General features: G+C 43.4%; 1 protein-coding gene across 2 annotated transcripts; it reads left to right on the top strand.

The window, feature by feature from the left end:
• The first annotated feature begins 1013 nt into the window (after positions 1–1013).
• Positions 1014–15236, top strand: pkmyt1 (protein kinase, membrane associated tyrosine/threonine 1). Of its 2 annotated transcripts, none has more exons than XM_014158601.2 (8): positions 1014–1303; positions 1689–2142; positions 2299–2536; positions 2827–3094; positions 3248–3354; positions 4501–4673; positions 8017–8237; positions 14453–15236. In XM_014158601.2, exons 2-8 carry the CDS (start codon positions 1774–1776, stop codon positions 14856–14858), a joined length of 1782 nt encoding a protein of 593 aa, XP_014014076.2. In that variant the 5' UTR covers positions 1014–1303; positions 1689–1773; the 3' UTR covers positions 14859–15236. The 2 variants fall into 2 exon arrangements, with proteins under 2 accessions (XP_014014076.2, XP_014014077.2); XM_014158602.2 differs by having other exon boundaries at positions 1025–1303; positions 1697–2142.
• The last annotated feature ends 325 nt before the right edge of the window (positions 15237–15561 follow it).

Below are 15561 nucleotides of genomic sequence, written 5' to 3'. Positions count from 1 at the left end.
AAAGGAGTGATTACTGGTGTAGCAGTAAATGTAACAGTTGACCAACTGAAGGTGAAGATTCCCAGTGTTTGTGATGCTCGTCGTTTGGTGCGATGCAGACAGGGTAGCATGACTGGTGAAACAGAAGAGTCATTGTCTGTTCTTTTGAGTTTTGATGTTGAGTCTTTGCCCGACAAAGTGATGTTAGGGTATATAAGTTATCCTCTACAAGCTTTTGTGCCGAATACATTACGTTGTTACAGGTGCCAAGCTTCTGGACATGTGGCAGCAGTCTGTAGGAGGGAGGTTCCTACGTGTGAGAGTGTGCAGAAGGGCATGAGACGAAGGAATGTGTAGCATTGAAGAAAGTAGTGGTATGTGTTAAATGTAGGGGTGCCCATGGGGCTGGGGATCAGAAATGTCCCGTGCGAGAGAGGCAGGTTGAGGTTTCCAAGGTTAGAGTAATGCAGAAGTTGTCATATGCTGAGGCAGTGAAGAAAGTAGAGGAAGATGGGTCAAGGGGGAGGGATCCTGAGAGGGGTGTGAGTAGTAGATCTGTACCAGTACAGAGGGATAGGCCGACAAGTGACATGTTTCAGTAAATTAGATTTTTTAGCATTTTATAGCAATGGTTATCAACTTTACTGCAGGGATGGAACGTGAGTCGCAGAAAATTGAGGTGGTGGCAGCTGCAGAATTGCGTTAAATGCGTTGCATGGTCAATCTGATGTCTGAATTGGCCGTGCAGTATTTACAGTGCGAGACTTGACATCAGAAGAGTTACAGGGTGTGTTACGTGATGGTGTCACATCCTTTCAAGTTGTCGGCATGAGGTAGGACTAAATAGTGGAGTAGGGTGTGTTTTTAAAAAATTTATTTATTTATTTAAAAAAATGTGTGAGTGTAGTGTTAGATGGTAGGGTATTCGTTTTTTGTTTTTTTCAAGCAAAGCATAAGGGAGTTGTACTCCAGTCTAGTAGGTGGCGGTAATGCAACATATATTGGATGCCAACCGCCGTTAAACTTCATCGAAGAAGAAGTCCTCCGGTCGCCATATTGGGCTGCAGCTAACCGTACTTGATTAAGGCGGGGAAAGTAGTTCTCCTCTGGTTCAGAAACATACATCTCTTTTCCATGAAATACAGGCTGCTTGACTTGGATAGGAGCTAGCCAGCTCTATTTGCTAACTATCGAACGTTAACCAGTATATTTTAATCTAACGATGACTTTCGTGTTTCTCTGGTCATAAGAATGCTACTATTAGCTACGTTGATGACTGTCACTTGGAATTAAGCTGTTCATTTGATAGAATTCGTCCAGTCTGGTAAGTAAACACCTTTTGGAGAGCTGGCTAGCTATTGCTTACATTGAATAATGCAATTTCCCTGTAATGTTAACGTTAAGATTACCCAAATAGCTGGCAAGGCTACAGTTATTTGCTGACAACGTTAATTTATTTACCAGAAACAAAATCAATGACATTTGTGCCAGCTTAGTTAGTCTTACATGGGTATTTGACTGAAACGTCACCCATATGGTTCAGGCTATTATTATTAGCTGCCTAAAGTGGATTTGATTAGGTTGTCTTTTACAGATTTGTTATTTGTTTTGCACCAAATGTCAACATCACCTTGTCTTGACTATGTTGAAAGCACACTAATGTAGACCTTTCTATTTTCTCAACTCTGAATCTCAAAACTTGTGCTCAGAAACTCAGGATCCTACGGTCACCATACCTTCACTGTCACTTCCCAGGCCATTGCCCCTTTATTGATCCCTCAACATCTCCAAGCCATGTCTGTGTACTTGGAAACCAAAGTGGCCACCACACCTCTCCCCCTCCCCACCCACTTCTCCAAGGCCGAGCAGTCCTTCTCCCTTAAGAAACGCCGCCTGCCCTTCTCTTCATCCGCCTCATCTCTCTCTCCTCCCGCCCATATCTCGCACTCACTACCCCCGCGGCCACCGTCCAAGGGCTGCCCTCCTCTGAGCCGGGTCTTCCCCCAGCGCCCTCCGTCCCCCTGGTCTCCCCTCTCCCACTCCCTCATCAAATCTCCTCCTCCGCTGTCGCTGTACGACCCTGGCAGACAGCAGTCCTACTTCAACCAGTGCTTCACCAACCTGGGCCTGCTGGGGAGAGGGTCCTTCGGCGAGGTGTACAAGGTGAGTGGGAACTGTCCAAAACGGAAGCACAGGAAATGAAAATATCATAGATTTATTATTATTATTTTTTTATCATGTCAATCAACATCTTTTTAATGTGGAGAGCCTAAATAACACGAGAACAAGATCTCAGAGCTCCACTTGACCGCTTCCCAGGTGCTGAGCCTCCAGGACGGGAACCACTACGCTGTCAAGCGTTCAGTCCAGCGCTTCAGGGGCAACAGTGAGCGCAACAGGAGCATGCGGGAGGCCCAGAACCACGAGCGCCTGTGCCCCCACCCACACATCCTGGGCTTTGTGGCAGCCTGGGAGGAGGGGTGCCGCTTGTACATCCAGATGGAGCTGTGCTGCACCAGCCTGCTGCTGCACGCCGAGGCCCAACCTTCCAGCCCAGGTCAGTCAGTAAAAATTGGAAAGGTGCACTGTGTGACACATATGTTGCTTACTACTGTTCTATGGATGTGATTTTGTGAATGGCGGTGAAATGAAATGTAATTAATGTGAATTTCTTTATTTGTTTATAGTTCTTGTTACCTATTTCTATGTCATTTGGGGTGTGATGATTTCTGTTGATACACTTTGTCTGACCGCCACTGATGCACAATACGGCTGTGCTAACAATACCTGAGGAATGTAACCCTGTATGTGTCCATAATGACACATTCTTCTCCCTTTACTCTACAGATGAGCCTGCAGCGTGGGCATACCTGTGCGACCTCCTCTCGGCCCTGCACCACCTTCACGCCCGCAGCTTCGCCCACCTGGACCTCAAGCCGGCCAACGTGTTCCTGACGCGCTCTGGCCGCCTCAAACTAGGAGACTTTGGGCTGGCACTGGAGCTCCGAGGGGAGGGTAAGGGGAGGGAGAAGGAGGATGTCCAGGAGGGTGATCCCCGATACATGGCCCCAGAGCTGCTGAGGGGCGAGTATGGCCCTGCTGCTGATGTTTTCAGGTGATGATGCCGGTGCTCCCTATACTCCCTAATAATGGAGGAAGTGATTCCCCTTTTATGATGTGAAGTGCTTTGAGCACCTGGTGGGGGGGAAAAAAAACACGATTTATATCTAATCAATTAGTAATAATGAGACTTTCCTGTTTCTCTCAGTCTTGGCGTGTCCATCTTGGAGCTGGCTTGCAATATGGAGGTGCCGAAAGGGGGAGAGGGATGGCAGCAGCTCAGACAAGGCCGTCTACCCGCAGAGTTTACAAATGGTAATGGCAGCTTTTTTTGTTGTTGTACAATATATTTATTGACATTTCTTTTTTTACAATTTAACAATCATCAAAATATGACACAGATAATGGGTAATGGCAGCTTTTACACATCTGGGGCCGTATCCACAAAGCATCTCAGAGAAGGTACTCGGAATCCTGTTAACCTGTTTTTAAGATAAAAAAACTCAACTCAGAGTAGGTTTTAGGATGATGTTCAGACATGGCTCAAACTCTGAGCCAGGAGTAAAACTCCTCATAAAAGTTTCTCAGGTGCTAATCACGGCAGTTTTGAGGTACCGCAGAGGAAAGATGGTGATGACGCTCATTAATATTCTTACAAATTATGGGAAATACCCAATTGCGGTAAGGCATCGCCAGCTGTGAACACGCTTCGGACGACCACGTTGAATGTAACTGTACATCAAATGTTGCAATGGTAAAACGCTTAATATCATTTTTGCCTGACACAAATGTTGCAATTGTAAAATGCTTCATATAGTTTTTGCCTGACACAATCTCTTTGCCCAGTGAAATAGGCCTCGTGAAATCATTGTCAAAAGCCCAAGAGATGCATGTAGGTTTAGATTATTTATGGATTGATCATATCCTAGAAATATCAAATTCTTTCAACAAATCCAAAGCAATTGCATGTGACACAGGAACCACTGCCTTTGTTTATTATCAAGACACCTGCTGGAAACGTTTAACTGGTTAGGACAGCTCATGCACAGCTTCTTTTTTTAATTAATAAATTTCTTTTTTAAACCGAGTAGGGTAAAATGTCTCTTAGCACTTACAACCAATTTTCCACTCTGAAATGCTTTGTGGCTACGACCCCAGGTCTTAAGAAAATATATACGATACACATGTTGGATTGACTTTCAATGTTATACAAGATTTGCCCGTTTGATTTGTACTCCTCCTTTTTAGCAGTGAAATTAACCTGCACACTGTCATGTCCTTCCATGTGTTTGTCTAATATAGAAAAGCAATCGGGAGCATCAGTGTAAGGGAATAATTTTGTTCATATGGTTTGCACCTGGCAAGTTTGTCTCGAGTCTGGACATTCACATTTTATGCCTGTTAGGGTCATCCTTTTTATCTTAATTTTTTTGTTTCCCGTTATTGTCTGTGTACTTCCAGGCCTGTCAGTGGAGCTGCAGACTGTGCTGCGGATGATGCTGGCCCCGGAGCTGTCTGTGAGGGCCACCGTGCCCGAGCTCCTCACCCTGCCAGTGGTCAGGAGACACAGGTGGAGGCGCAATGTCTCCCTCCTCCTCCGCGAAACCCTGCTCACACTAGTCACCTTCTGCCAGGTTGGTAAACCCAGTCGCCAGAACTTTCCGCCTCCCTCTAAACTGCGATTTAACTATAATAATAATACTTTTCATTTACAAAGCATTTTGTTCAAACTGAACTGCTAACCAGCATAAGAAAATATATTTTAAAGTAGCTATGATACACATGTTGGATACAGTGATGCAAACTTGTCACCTTTCGGCAAAATTTGCCGTTTTGAATCCGAAATATGTGACCTATGTGATTCGTGTAGATCCATTGACAAAATTTTCGGTGGGGGGCAGCTTGGGATCACTACTGGCTGTAAGCGAACGAGTTATGTGCATTTGGAGCAATACTGGCTGTATCCAAGCTAATTGTTCACATAACAACAGAATGCAGCACGCAACTGAAGAGAGAAGGGACAACTAATTTGCTAGTTACAGCATCAGCATGCGCTCTGGAAAGACAGCAGAGAGTAGAAACACAGTTTGCCTGTTACAGCAGCACGTTCCCTGAAAGATAACGAAGAGGTAGGTGAGAAGCCTTACCACGGGGACAGGGGTGAGAAGGTGATGAAGCATACTTCATGAGCTGTAACAGGAAAAAAAAACTGGCATTTGGAAAGTTTGAAGTGAGGGAGAAAGTGTGGTGGAACAAGTATTGTTAGCATTGTTAAGTATCTTGCTAGCTGGATCGAATTCTCCGTTAGCTAGCCAGAGAAATGTTGAGCAACATTAGCCAACTTAACTGATCAAATAAACTCAATTATGGTGTGAAAATTAGTTGGTTAATAAAGTCAGACAGCTAACGTTAGTAACCTAACCAATTCGCTATAGTATTAACTGGTATATGACTCCTTGCCGTTCCTCAATTTATAACGCTTTAGTTGCTTACTAGTACCCTGGCAATCTGTGTGAAATGTTAACCTCTATGGGACCCCTTCCCGTTCTCATCCCGTTAACGGGATTGATTTTGACAACAGCCAGTGGAAAATCAGAGCGCCAAATTTAAAACGGCTAAAATCTCATAATTCCATTTTCTCAAACAATCAACTATTTTACACCATTTTAAAGATAAACTTCTCGTTAATCTAACCACGTCCGATTTCAAAAAGGCTTTACGCCGAAAGCATAAAATTAGATTATGTTAGGACATAAACTTCACAAGAAACACCACACAGCCATTTTCCAAGCAACTAGATGCATCACAAAAACCCAAAACACAGCTAAATGAAGCACTAACCTTTGACGATCTTCATCAGATGACACTCCTAGGACATTATGTTACACAATACATGTATGTTTTGCTCAATAAAGTTCATATTTATATCCAAAAACAGCATTTTACATTGGCGAGTAATGTTGAGAAATGTTTTCCCTCCAAACCTCCCGGTGAATGAGCACAATGAGCACACAGTACGTAAATTCTCATCGTAAACATTGATCAATATAGAAGTGTTATGCACAAAATTATAGATGCACTTCTCCTAAATGTAATCGCTTTGTCAAATTTAAAAAAATGTTCACTGCGAAAGCACAATTTGCAATAATCTGAGTACAGCCCAGATGACACTAACAACTAGCAAACAGAAACCCGCCATCTTGGAGTCAATAAAACTAAGAAATGACATTATAAATATTCACTTATTTTTGATTATCTTCATCAGAAGGCACTCCCAAAAATCCCAGCTCCACAATAAATGTTCGATAAAGTTCATATTTATTTCCAAATAATCAATTTTGTTCGTGCGTTAGGTTCACTATCCAAATCCACTACGCGCGCGCTTACTTAGTCCAGACGAAAAGTCAAAAAAGTTATACTACAGTTTGTAGAAACATGTCAAATGGTGTATAGAATCAATCTTTAGGTTGTTTTTATCATATACCTTGAATAAAATTCCAACCGGACCTATCCGTTCTCTTTAGGAGTGAATATGAGCTCGCTCCCAAGTCATTGCGCGTGACTTGAGCCCATGCCTTATAATGGGACACCAGTTTACCACAGCTGGTATTCCCTTCAAATTCACCATAGAATCTTCAAACACTGTTCTAAAGACTGCTGACATCTAGTGGAAGCTTTAGGAAGTGCAAAATGAACCCTAAGTCACTGTATACACTCAAGGCAATCACTTGAAAGGACTACAAGCACCAGACTTCCCAATTCCTGCTTGACTTTTTCTCAGGTTTTTGCCTGCCATATGAGTTCTATTATACTCACAGACACCATTCAAACAGTTTTAGAAACTTCAGAGTGTTTTCTATCCAAATCTACTAATAATATGCATATTCTAGTTTCTGGGACAGAGTAGTAACCTGTTTAAATTGGGTACGTTTTTCATCCGGCCGTGAAAATACTGCCCCCTAGCCCTAAGAGGTTTAACTAGCTAACTAACTACTATCTGTGAAGTAATGTTTTCCCTCTACAGTATGTGGTTAATTTTCAGAATGAGAGAATTAGTTGAAAATGAGGCATTGCTTGTTAAATAAGTGGATTCAGGGATCAAGTGTAGCTGGAGCTGGGCCTGGCTTAAGCTGGATGCCACTATGGAGGTGAAAGGAACACCACACACTTTCCCTCTTTCTCACTTTTACAATACAGTGGCTAAAAAGGGGTATGCCAGGTGTACTCTCTGCCTGAAAGAGATCAATTATGCCAACAAAGGGTATCATGCTCTGCTGGCACATTGTAGAACAGATGTCCACAGGCAGAAAGTGTGCAATGTAATAATGTTCAGTGTAGGCCAAAGATATTGCTTTTCTTGTGTTGAACTTGACACTATCACTTGTGAGTGAGGGGGATTGTTGTTTTTTACTCTGTGAACATTATTTTTGCACATGTAGCCTTGTGCACTTGATCGATGTCTACTATAGTGGCCACTATAATAGAGCAAAAAGAGTGCCAGTTAGGTTCATTCTATTTCTACTTTAAGGTGTTTTTTTTCCCCCCAAGTGCAATATTTAGATGTGTGTGGTCACAAACGTTCTATTATAAAGGCTGTCATGGCTAACTGCAATATTAGTGTATTGTTTTTTTTTTTCTCAAGATTTGAGTGTCGTTTGCTGTAAAGTCTAGGCCACAAATAACATTGGATTGCTTTCTTTAAGTTTTATAGATGAGTTAGGTTCACATTAACCACTTATTTTACACACAGAGACTGATCATGTAAATCATATTATTTGTTGTTTAATTAAAACCTGCATTTCCCCCTAGCAGGGATTTTTTTCCCATGTTTCAGTGCAACAAAATAAGTGTCTCCTTTTTGGGCCCTCACCAGTTTGCATCCCAGTGGATAGACTCTCAATGTTGTTCAAGATGGACTTGTTTGATTTGTATTTCTATTCAAATAAACGTGTGTATCTTCTACCTTTTCTCTTTTAGTCTATTTTATACTCTGGTTGGGGGCTCTTCTCCTTTCTCAACCTCCCGTTCCTTCCACGCTGGACGCCCCCTTCTCCGTGCACCCCTCCAAAGGAGAGTTCGGAGCTGGACTTCATGCTGCCCCCCAGTGCCATGATGCACACTGACTCAGGCAGCCTAGAGGATGTGGTGTTTCTGCCCGACGCCCTGGGCCCGGAGCACTCCCCCACCTTCTCTCACAGGTAAATGACAAGCTCTGAACTGACACGAGAACAGATAACATCCAAATGAGAGTGAGCATTTGAGATATTGATTGGGAGGGCGTTCTCCATGTAATGCAACCTCATTGTCCCTTTTTCTGCATATTCATATACACTGAGTGTACAAAACATTAGGAACACCTGCTTTTTCCATGAGACTGACCAGGTGAAAGCTATGATCCCTTATTGTTAAATACTCTTCAATCAGTGTAGATGAAGGGGAGGAGACTGGTTAAATAACTATTTTTGAGAGATGGATTGTGTATGTTTGCCATTCAGAGTGTGAATGGGCAAGACAAAAGATTTAACTGTCTTTGAACGGGGTATGGTAGTAGATGCAAGGCGCACCGGTTTGAATCTGTCAAGAACCGCAAAGCTGCTGGGTCCAGCCGACGACCTTAGAGTTCCACTTCTTTCAGCAAAAAAACAAGAAACTGCGATTGCAGTGGGCTAAGGAATGAAAACAGTAGACCCAGGAGAATTGGAAAAACATTGCCTGGTCGGAAGGACAAGGGTATGGAGAAACGCATTTACTCAAGTGGTTATCAACATTGCAGGCTGGTGGCGTGGGGTGTTTTCATGGCACACTTTGGGCCCCTTGATGGAAGTGAAGCAACGTTTGAATGCCACAGGATATCTGAACATCATTGCCAATCGGGTGCATCCCTTCATGGCGGTAGTGTATCTGTCTGCAAATCAGTTTTTTTCAGCAGGATTATGCCACAAGGCTAGGATTGTCCAGGAATGGTTCCATGAACATGACAGTGAATTCAGCTTACTACAGTGGCCTGCCGAGTCACCAGATCTCAATCCAGTTGAGCATCTGTGGGATGAGATGGAACAAGCTATTCAAAGTAGAGATCCACTACCAGCTAACTTGACACAACTGTGGGAAGCATTGGAGTCAACATTGGCCAGCATCCATGGGGAACGCTTTCGACACCGTTTAGAATCCATGCCCAACGAAGTCAGGCTGTTCTGAGGCAAAATTGGGTGCAAGTCAATATTAGGAAGGTGTTCCTAATGTTTTGTACACTCAGACTACTTTACTGTCAATGGATAATATACAGTACCAGTCAAAAGTTTGGACACCTATTCATTCAATTGTTTTTCTTTATTTTTACTACACTGCTCAAAAAAATAAAGGGAACACTTAAACAACACAATGTAACTCCAAGTCAATCACACTTCTGTGAAATCAAACTGTCCACTTAGGAAGCAACACTGATTGACAATACATTTCACATGCTGTTGTGCAAATGGAATAGACAACAGGTGGAAATTATAGGCAATTAGCAAGACACCCCCAATAAAGGAGTGGTTCTGCAGGTGGTGACCAAAGACCACTTCTCAGTTCCTATGCTTCCTGGCTGATGTTTTGGTCACTTTTGAATGCTGGCGGTGCTTTCACTCTAGTGGTAGCATGAGACGGAGTCTACAACCCACACAAGTGGCTCAGGTAGTGCAGCTCATCCAGGATGGCACATCAATGCGAGCTGTGGCAAGAAGGTTTGCTGTGTCTGTCAGCGTAGTGTCCAGAGCATGGAGGCGCTACCAGGAGACAGGCCAGTACATCAGGAGACGTGGAGGAGGCCGTAGGAGGGCAACAACCCAGCAGCAGGACCGCTACCTCCGCCTTTGTGCAAGGAGGAGCAGGAGGAGCACTGCCAGAGCCCTGCAAAATGACCTCCAGCAGGCCACAAATGTGCATGTGTCTGCTCAAACGGTCAGAAACAGACTCCATGAGGGTGGTATGAGGGCCCGACGTCCACAGGTGGGGGTTGTGCTTACAGCCCAACACCGTGCAGGAGGTTTGGCATTTGCAGATTGGCAAATTCGCCACTGGCGCCCTGTGCTCTTCACAGATGAAAGCAGGTTCACACTGAGCACATGTGACAGACGTGACAGAGTCTGGAGACGCCGTGGAGAACGTTCTGCTGCCTGCAACATCCTCCAGCATGACCGGTTTGGCGGTGGGTCAGTCATGGTGTGGGGTGGCATTTCTTTGGGGGGCCGCACAGCCCTCCATGTGCTCGCCAGAGGTAGCCTGACTGCCATTAGCTACCGAGATGAGATCCTCAGACCCCTTGTGAGACCATATGCTGGTGCGGTTGGCCCTGGGTTCCTCCTAATGCAAGACAATGCTAGACCTCATGTGGCTGGAGTGCGTCAGCAGTTCCTGCAAGAGGAAGGCATTGATGCTATGGACTGGCCTTCCCGTTCCCCAGACCTGAATCCAATTGAGCACATCTGGGACATCATGTCTCGCTCCATCCACCAACGCCACGTTGCACCACAGACTGTCCAGGAGTCGGCGGATGCTTTAGTCCAGGTCTGGGAGGAGATCCCTCAGGAGACCATCCGCCACCTCATCAGGAGCATGCCCAGGTGTTGTAGGGAGGTCATACAGGCAGGTGGAGGCCACACACACTACTGAGCCTCATTTTGACTTGTTTTAAGGACATTACATCAAAGTTGGATCAGCCTTTAGTGTGGTTTTCCACTTTAATTTTGAGTGTGACTCCAAATCCAGACCTCCATGGGTTGATAAATTGGATTTCCATTGATTATTGTTGTGTGATTTTGTTGTCAGCACATTCAACTATGTAAAGAAAAAAGTATTTAATAAGATTATTTCATTCATTCAGATCTAGGATGTGTTATTTTAGTGTTCCCTTTATTTTTTTGAGCAGTGTATTTTTCCACATTGTAGCATAATAGTGAAGACATCAAATAACACATATGGAATCATACTAACCAAAAAAGTGTTAAATAAAATAAATGTTGATTTGTTTTTGAGATTATTCAAAGAAGCCACCCTTTGCCTTGATGACAGCTTTGCACACTTGGCACTCTCTCAACCAGCTTTAAAATATATATATTGAATTTTTTTATTATTAGGCAAGTCAGTTAAGAACAAATTCTTACTTACAATGACGGCCTACCAAAAAAACTCCTGCGGCTACGGGGGCTGGGGAAAAAATATAATAAAATGTATACCCATATTTAGGACAAAACGCACATCACGACGAGAGACAACACTACATAAAGAGAGACCTAAGACACAACAGCATGGCAGCAACACATGGCAGCAGCACAAAACATGGTACAAACATTATTGGGCACAGACAACAGCACAAAGGGCAAGACGGTAGAGACAACAATACATCACACGAAGCAGTCACAACTGTCAATAAGTGTCCATGATTTAGTCTTTGAAGAGACTGAGATAAAACTGTCCAGTTTGACTGTTTGTTGCAGCTCGTTCCAGTCGCTAGCTGCAGCGAACTGAAAAGAGGAGTGACCCAGGGATGTGTGCTTTGGTGACCTTTAACAGAATGTGACTGGCAGAACGGGTGTTGTATGTGGAGGTTGAGGCCTGCAGTAGATATCTCAGATAGGGGGGAGTGTGGCCTAAGAGGGTTTTATAAATAAGCATCAACCAGTGGGTCTTGCAACGGGTATACAGAGATGACCAGTTTACAGAGGAGTATAGAGTGCAGTGATCTGTCCTATAAGGCGCATTGGTGGCAAATCTGATGGCCGAATGGTAAAGAACATCTAGCCGCTTGAGAGCACCCTTACCTGCCCATCTATACATTTCATCTCCGTAGTCTTGCATGGGTAGGATGGTCATTTGAATCAGGGTTAGTTTGTCAGCTGGTGGAAGGGGCCAGAAGAGAGCTTAGGGCATTTAAAGTACAGGCCAGTGCTGGTGGTGGCTGATAACACCCAGACACAGTCAACAAAGAGTTATTTGAAAGTTTTTGTGTAAAACCAGCAAATCAAATTGTTTAGGGACAGACTTGGTGGAGACAACCGATCACTAAAGGTGCGTTTCAATTAACAGGTCTGCCTTGTTAAGTTCATTTGTTGAATTTCTTTCCTTAATGTCTTTGAGCCAATCAGTTGTTGTGACACGATTGGGGTGGTATACAGAAGTTAGCCCTATTTGGTAAAAGACCAAGTCCATATTATGACAAGAACAGCTCAAATAAGCAAAGAGAAACGACAGTCCATCATTACTTTAAGACATGAAGGTCAGTCAATGCGGAAAATGTCAAGAACTTTGAAAGTTTCTTCAAGTGCAGTCTCAAAAACCATCAAGCGCTATGATAAAACTGGCTCTCTTGAGGACCACCACAGGAAAGGAAGACCCAGAGTTACCTCTGCTGCAGAGTTCATTAGTGATAGCTGCACCTCAGATTGCAGCCCAAATAAATACTTCAGAGTTCAAGTAACAGACACATCTCAACATCAACTTTTCAAAGGAGACTGTGTGAATCAGGTCTTCATGGTCGAAATTGCTGCAAAGAAACCACTACTAAAGCACACCAGTAAGAAGAGGAGACTTGCTTGGGCCAAGAAACACGAGCAATGGACATTTAGACTGGTGGAAATCTGTCCTTTGGTCTCAGTCCAAATGTTAGATTTTTGGTTCCAACCGCCGTGTCTTTGTGAGACACAGAGTAGGTGAATGGATGATCTCCGCATGTGTGGTTCCCACCAGGAAGCATGGAGGAGGTGTGATGGTGCTTTGCTGGTGACACTTGGTGATTTATTTAGAATTCAAGGCACACTTTTAACCAGCAAGGCTACCACAGCAATCTGCAGCGATACACCATCCCATCTGGTTTGCGCTTAGTGGGACTATCATTCGTTTTTCAACAGGACAATGACCCAACACACCTCCAGGCTGTGTAAGCGCTATTTGACCAAGAAGGTGAGTGATTGAGTGCTGTATCAGATGACCTGGCCTCCATAATCACCTCACCTCAACCCAATTGAGATGGTTTGGGATGAGTTGGATCACAGAGTGAAAGAAAAGCAGCCAACAAGTGCCCTGCATATGTGGGAATTACTTTGACTGTTGGAAAACATTCTTCATGAAGCTGGTTGAGAGAATGCTGAGTGTGCAAAGCATCTGAAATTTGATTTGTTTTATACTTTTTGGGTTACTGCATGATTCCATGTGTTCATAGTTTTGATGTCTTCACTATTCTACAATGTAAAAATAAATAATTCCCTAATCTTCTAAAAATAACTTAATGGATTTTGTTGGGTTTTCAACGTAGCAGAACCAATTCAATTTTTATTTAGAAGATAAAGACAAATGGCATGGACAGAATTATAGGCACCCTGGAGCTAGGACTTGGTTGCACGGACTTGGTTACACAGAGTTTGGACAAGCTAACTGACAAAAAATGCTTCTTGTAGCCATCAATGAGCTTGCTGGGCGAAATTGCCAGAAGAAATGTGCACTCTTCAGCAGAAAACTGTTCTAATTCTGCTATGTTGGAGGGGTGCCCTCCACCGACTGCTGTTTTCAGCTTTCGCCATACGTTATGGATAGACTCTTCACTGATGACTCCAGAACAGTTCAGCTTTTCTTCTTGAACTATTCCAGGGTGCTTTCGATGTGTTTGTGGTTGTTGTCCTGCTGGAAAACCCACAACATTCAACAGAGACTGTTTTTTTGGACACTTGGTTGAACATTGCACTCTAAAACACCTTGATAATCTGCTGATTTCATGATGTCTTGCACATGTTCAAGGCCCCCAGTACCAAAGGCAGCTAAGCAAACCCACAGCATTATTGAATCTCCCCCATATTTTATTGTAGGGAGGATGTTATTTTCTTTGAATACTTCATTTGGTAGTTGGTCAACATAGAAAGAACCCACTGCTGAAGGAGGCACAAGAAGGCCTGATTTTAAATGTCTCAAACCCAAGCCTAAAAAACAAGCCTAAATCCTGGGGAAAGTTAGAGCTCTTTGCCAGTACAGATCAGCACTGTTTACCGACGACCAAATTAAGCATTAAATGAAACATGGGTGAGATTTGATAATGCTATATAGTGTTGCTTTGCTGCCTCTGGTACTGGGGTCCTTGAACATCTTGGCAGAAGGTTTTGCAACAAAGTATATATTTTTTTTATTTCAATTTATTTGATAAGAAATCAGGAATTACTTAAAAGTGCAAGGGTGGCAATATATTTGTCCGCAACTGTACCTGTTAAGCTAAAAGAGTCAACAACAACAAAAAATTCAAATAAAATGCAATGTTAGCACTGCTGCTGAAAAAGTATAGTGACATCAATCTGTTGTCCATCCTTTCAGCCACAGTTACTCAATAGAAAAAGGCTTAACTTATATTTCACTTATTTCGCTTTGACATTCACACTTTCTCATTCAACAGAATCAAATCCCGGCTATCCATGGGAAGCACCTCCACCCCTTTGCCGAACTCCCCTCCAGTATTCCATCAACTCAGTCCTGCCCACACCCCTACACACTCTGGTCACATCCACACACCTTCACGTAGCCTCAACCTCGCACACACACCCTCCAGCATCCACTCAGACAGATCCTGCCACACAATGACAGCACTCACAGGGTCCCCCAAAGACACAGGCTCTCACAGACTCGGCCTGATAGACCGGTCCATGGACGCACACAATCAGCACAACACATCAACACACTCTTCCCAGAGGCCCGTCCGGAACTGGGTCCGCTCAGAGCCCCTCCCTCGACCCAGCTTTGAACCAAAGAACCTGCTCAGTCTGTTCGATGAGACGACTTCTACGTTGGAAGGACGACCATGAGAACGAGACTAAATTGTGTAGAACGATGACGTACTGACTCCGGCTTTACATTGTAATAGATGGAGAACCACTGGAATGAATTGCCATGTGTATTATATAGTTCTCAGTTTCTGTTTTTAAAATGCCTATTTCGAACAATTGTTTTGCTTGAAATTTGTCAATTTTGTTCCATTTTTAGGAGTTAAGTTCTTACTTCAATTTGTAATTGCTTGCATTAAAGGAATGGGTCAAGTGATTATATATAGTATTCCGTTATGAACTTTTCATGTCTTTGTATATTCACAATCAACTATTTTGGTGATGGCAAGAAAATGTTTAATAGCTCATATTTACTGCTATAATCCATGACTCAAAGCCAATTAAAGAGATGGAAGCTTATCCTGTGTCTTCATACTCGATTGATTGCATGTGATCCATAGATGGGATGGGGGGGGGAATGTATCATCCCAAAGATTTACTGAAAATAATATAATTGCAATTCACACACATCTAGGCATAAGGTTAGTGTTCCCACATGGCCATATCTCCATATTACAGCACTTGTTTCCGGAAGACATAGGTGGCCACCTGTGCTAATTAGCATGTGCCAAACACCTGTGTTTAAGCTTAACCCTTATGTGGTGTTCATGTTTTTGTTATTCACCCAATGTACGTGGGTCTGATGGACCCACAACATTGTTTTTTTTAAAACAGTACAGCCATA

Source organism: Salmo salar, chromosome ssa19, assembly GCF_905237065.1.
Source record: "Salmo salar chromosome ssa19, Ssal_v3.1, whole genome shotgun sequence".
NCBI lineage: Eukaryota > Metazoa > Chordata > Actinopteri > Salmoniformes > Salmonidae > Salmo > Salmo salar.
This window is presented reverse-complemented; position numbering and strand designations above follow the sequence as displayed.

Excerpts from the sequence above, each read along its gene's own strand:
- pkmyt1 (XM_014158601.2), top strand. The coding sequence starts at position 1,774 with ATGTCTGTGTACTTGGAAACCAAAGTGGCCACCACACCTCTCCCCCTC. Across the intron at positions 3,095-3,247 it reads CCTGCTGCTGATGTTTTCAG|TCTTGGCGTGTCCATCTTGG; the intron begins GTGATGATGCCG and ends TGTTTCTCTCAG. Across the intron at positions 4,674-8,016 it reads CACTAGTCACCTTCTGCCAG|TCTATTTTATACTCTGGTTG; the intron begins GTTGGTAAACCC and ends TTTCTCTTTTAG.